This window comes from Tigriopus californicus, chromosome 6 (assembly GCF_007210705.1).
Source record: "Tigriopus californicus strain San Diego chromosome 6, Tcal_SD_v2.1, whole genome shotgun sequence".
Taxonomy (NCBI): Eukaryota; Metazoa; Arthropoda; class Copepoda; order Harpacticoida; family Harpacticidae; genus Tigriopus; species Tigriopus californicus.
The window spans coordinates 3,617,985-3,622,101 of NC_081445.1; the positions used below are offsets into that span (position 1 = coordinate 3,617,985).

A 4,117-nucleotide genomic window follows, 5' to 3' on the forward strand; every position below is an offset into this window, starting at 1 on the left:
ATAATATTTTGCATTTTGGGAGGGAAGATGAACAGTATTTGGTCCCATTTTGAGATAATCAGAAAACAACATCTTCAGTAAGATGATCAAATATTTTCTCCTCCCCTAAAAACCTAATAACAATCGGAGTTGAAAAATACCACCGTGGCCACTATACGTAGATATTTGGATCCAATATAAATATTGCCGTAAGCGTCATTGCCATCACTATCAGACATAGCCGTTCAAGATCATGGAAGCTTTAAGCAATCTAGCTATCTTGTCGCTGTTGACACTGGTCTCCAGAGTTGCCACTCGGTTCGTTCCATTATCGCAACTTGAGCTGTAATCCCCCGGTTGGAAATCAATCCGACACGGTTATCTTTTTTCTTTCTTTCAGAAACGTTGCTGCCAAATCCTTTGTGCAACTTTCTTCCAATCCCGAATCAGGTCCCATTCCTTATTGTGAGAACGGCAAATGGATCAGTTGCGAGCAAGTCGTTGTTGACCTGGCTGCTTTGAGAAGTAACCAGCCCTTGACTCTGCCCAATGGAGATCAGGTCAGCTTGGTTGATTCCTCACCAAGTAATCAGTAATCATCTCGGCCGCTCATTCCAAGGTAAGAGATGATTGTCAAAACCTCTTGCATTCACTCTCTGGACAGGACCTGATCCCGGATCAACCACGGCTGTTTATCAATCTGAAGACCTGTTGGACTCCGTGACCATCACTTTTTTCGTCTCGGGTTCCAATGAGGTCAATGCCGTCATTCATGAGGATGACCAAGTCTTCAACTTGGCGCCTTGAGACCAAGCTAGAGGCGATTGCCACGTTTTAGCCAAGGGGACCCGGACGTGGAGGATCCCATGTCATGCTACACGATGAGAGATTTGGTGTTGAGTGTTAGTATTCAATTCCTTTCCTTTGCATCATATGTTTTACGTTCATATTTTACCATAAATCATAGACGAAGACTGCGCTAGAAGAACTTAGAGATGTTGAGGACCAAGAAGAGCCAGGTCAATTCCAACAAGATGCGGATGGGACGTACGTGGCCACCATCAAGATCTACTACACGAAGGAATTTGCCGCAGCAGAATCCAACGTGAATGTTTACATCTCCAACATGATAGCTCAAGCCAATGCTTGCTTCAAAAACTCGCAAACCCAATTCCGTTTACGATTGCTCTGTACGGAACAACTGAACAATATCACTGAAAATCAACCTAAGGCTGATATTTTGTACCAATTTGAAGCGATCAAAGGTAAAATGGAGCATTCTTAGGGTGGTTTTGAACGATAGGCCAACACCAGTTTCATATGGTTTCCGCAATTGAGATTGGGAAACAAAATACATTTTTTAACTAAAAATTCTCAGAAAATGCAGCCAATCTTCGAGGAACGGCAGATTTCGCGCATCTTCTTGTTGAAAATGCAAGCGCTTGTGGAGTAGCCTTTGCTGGGGGCCCACTTCGTGCATTTGGGATGTCCAAGAGGAGTTGCGCCATTGCCTACTACACCTTCAGCCACGAAATTGGCCATAACTTGGGATGCTGGCATGATCGCGCCCGTTATGAGGTTGATAAAAGCGATAATTATTATTATGGTGATCTGATTCCTGGCACTGGGCACCGCACCACATTGGCGTAAGTTCACTTCAACCATTCCACAAGTTGTACGTATAGCTAAAAGTATGTTGTTGTATCACGAAACCCGTTAATTGTTGCAGATATTCGGCTCCTAATTATCGATCGACGGTGAATTTGTATTCCAACCCAGATGTAACATTCCAAAATGTCCCAGTTGGAGATGACCGGAACAATTGCGCACGAACGGTTCGAGAAAATGCGCGGGCACATGCCAACGTTGGCTCAGACACCAATTCATGCGGTAGGATCGCGAATGAAAAATCAAATCTGAAAAGAAAACATTCATGACTTTTTGGGCGAATATTCTTTTTTGTCAATTTCGTATTTTCATTCATTTTCGACTCTTTTTCTTACTCATTTTCACATTCACATTTTAAAACATTTTAAGCTGTTGTTTATCCTTCTTTTTTAATTGTCATAACATCAGTATTTTTGGTCTAACAGCGAATTTGCTAATCAATCTGAACTCCCTGATTTCTTTTTGGGAAAGTCAGCATCAAACGGAGGCGCAGTTGAGGTGTACCTGCTATTGTGGTCTTGATCAAAATTTACAGAAAATCGCGATTAATTTGCGCGCAAAAGAGGCCTAAAAGTCACATTAGGCTTCAAGAGAGAATCAGTAGTGAATCATGATGATGCAAAAGAGAAATCTTCATTTCCACACTTTTTGACAATTTCATACTTCTTTTCTCTACTTTTTTGGATAGTTCCCAACTAGCAAGAAAATCATATCGACCAAAAGAAAAAGGAAACACTTGAGTGTTACTTAATCAGTCATAGGAGTCCTTTAATGTTTGACTCTTGTTATATTCTAGTCACCAACATCAATTTACATTTACCAATACTCATGCTCCCACCTTCATACTCACCATAGACATTTTTTCTCATTATAAATACCTCCACAACCGATCAATAAATATCTAGTCAACAGTCACCATGTGTAATCATACATGGCACAGCCGATAGTAGCCACATCCAGGTGGAAGGACCTTCCGCCAGACGGCTGAGGACGCCAATGCGGAACTTGGGCCCAGAAGAGACGGGATGCATGCAGGATGACCGTGGTTGCAGCGGTGACTGGGGCAGGTCAACCGTGGGGTGACCGACACGCTGGGGGAGACATCAATGCCCGGGTGGTTGGGGTGGACCGGTGGACGTGGTGTCCCGGATGGAAGATGGATCTAAGTCAAACCCTGCAACATCTAGTCAATCCTTCTAGTCACCAAATTAATCTACTCTAGTCATCTATACATTATCTATTTTAAATGCATGTTTTTTAGTCAGTTGTTTGCACCAATCTAGCCATGCCCAAGAAACCTATTGTGATATTTTTGTATTTTATATTGTAATTTAAAAACAGCAAAGAAGCTTGGACTTGGCAAGCCTGGAATCGAACAAGGATTCGCGATTGGTAAGCGGATGCTCTACCAATACGGTACCCCAGCAAGCCTTGTGAATCATGATTTGTCAACTATCTGGACTATATGGACTAGACGTTAACAAACTCTCTTTTTTATTTCAGCCTTATAAAGATAAGAATAGATCATGGGACTTGATGTTATTCTCGTTTCACGTGTTCAGAACCTTACGTTAACTTTTTGTATAAAGGCATGCCCTTTGTTTTATGTTCGAAGCAACTTTTACTAACCAATAAAAAGCATAATCATTCCCCAAATCTTGTGGCAACTTGACTGGTTACAAGAAACCGGTTGGCAATTTGATAATTTTGCCCTTTGTCAATGGCAAATTCAAGAAAACAACAATCAAATGTTTTAGGTTACCCTCTAACAGCAAGCACATAGTGACTGATTGCTAAGAGCTCTAGAGTGTTGGCAATTTAAAATCTTTAGATAATGCAGCAAACAAAAGATAAAGAAATATTGTACAAATGGGTGACATCTGGCGCCACCTGTAAGCTCTGCCATCATATAATGAAGATATCTGCCCTTCGAAATAGTTCCTACTTTTCTTGCACTTCAACACTGGCTCCATACCAAATACAAGAATGTAGGACTTAACTACATGGGCAAGAGATTCCTCCTCCGGGAGTTTCAAATTCGACTACTCTCCTTGACTGTTTTCTTCGATAACTAAATTTGACTGCACAATTGGTTGTTGTTTCCTCGCTAATCGTGGGTTGTCAAACTTGGGAAGGAAGTGATGGATCATATGAGTTCCGTTTTCCTTTTTATGTCTCCACCTGTCTTTAAATATACAAGGGAGTCTTATCCAGGGCAACCAAGGCTTTGAGCAGTTAAGTCCAGGGATGAGAAATCTTTAAAAGCAATTTTCGACCAGGTGGCAGAAAATGGTGGCAGAAAGTGGCAGAAATTCGTTCCAAAATGATTTTTGGCAATGAGGATATAACTTGGATGGAAATCATTAAAAGCCATTTTTTGACCAATTGACAGAAAATGGTGGCAGAAAGTGGCAGAAATTCTTTCAAAGTCGATTTTTGTTCTGTCCAGTTCTGACCACTGGTTTCCTCG

At 41.5% G+C, this 4,117-nt stretch overlaps 1 protein-coding gene across 1 annotated transcript; it reads left to right on the forward strand.

Annotated features, from left to right (window-relative positions):
- Positions 1-206: 206 nt before the first annotated feature.
- Positions 207-3,514, forward strand: LOC131881717 (peptidyl-Asp metalloendopeptidase-like). The gene is made up of 4 exons (XM_059228662.1): positions 207-881; positions 947-1,244; positions 1,358-1,625; positions 1,709-3,514. The coding sequence occupies exons 1-4, from the start codon at positions 846-848 to the stop codon at positions 1,914-1,916; spliced, it is 810 nt and encodes a 269-aa protein (XP_059084645.1). The 5' UTR covers positions 207-845; the 3' UTR covers positions 1,917-3,514.
- Positions 3,515-4,117: the final 603 nt, after the last annotated feature.

Bases quoted from the DNA above. Each gene is read 5' to 3' on its own strand.
- LOC131881717 (XM_059228662.1), top strand. From the start codon at position 846: ATGTCATGCTACACGATGAGAGATTTGGTGTTGAGT. The intron at 882-946 runs GTTAGTATTCAA...CATAAATCATAG, and splicing joins TGAGAGATTTGGTGTTGAGT to ACGAAGACTGCGCTAGAAGA. The intron at 1,245-1,357 runs GTAAAATGGAGC...AAAAATTCTCAG, and splicing joins CCAATTTGAAGCGATCAAAG to AAAATGCAGCCAATCTTCGA.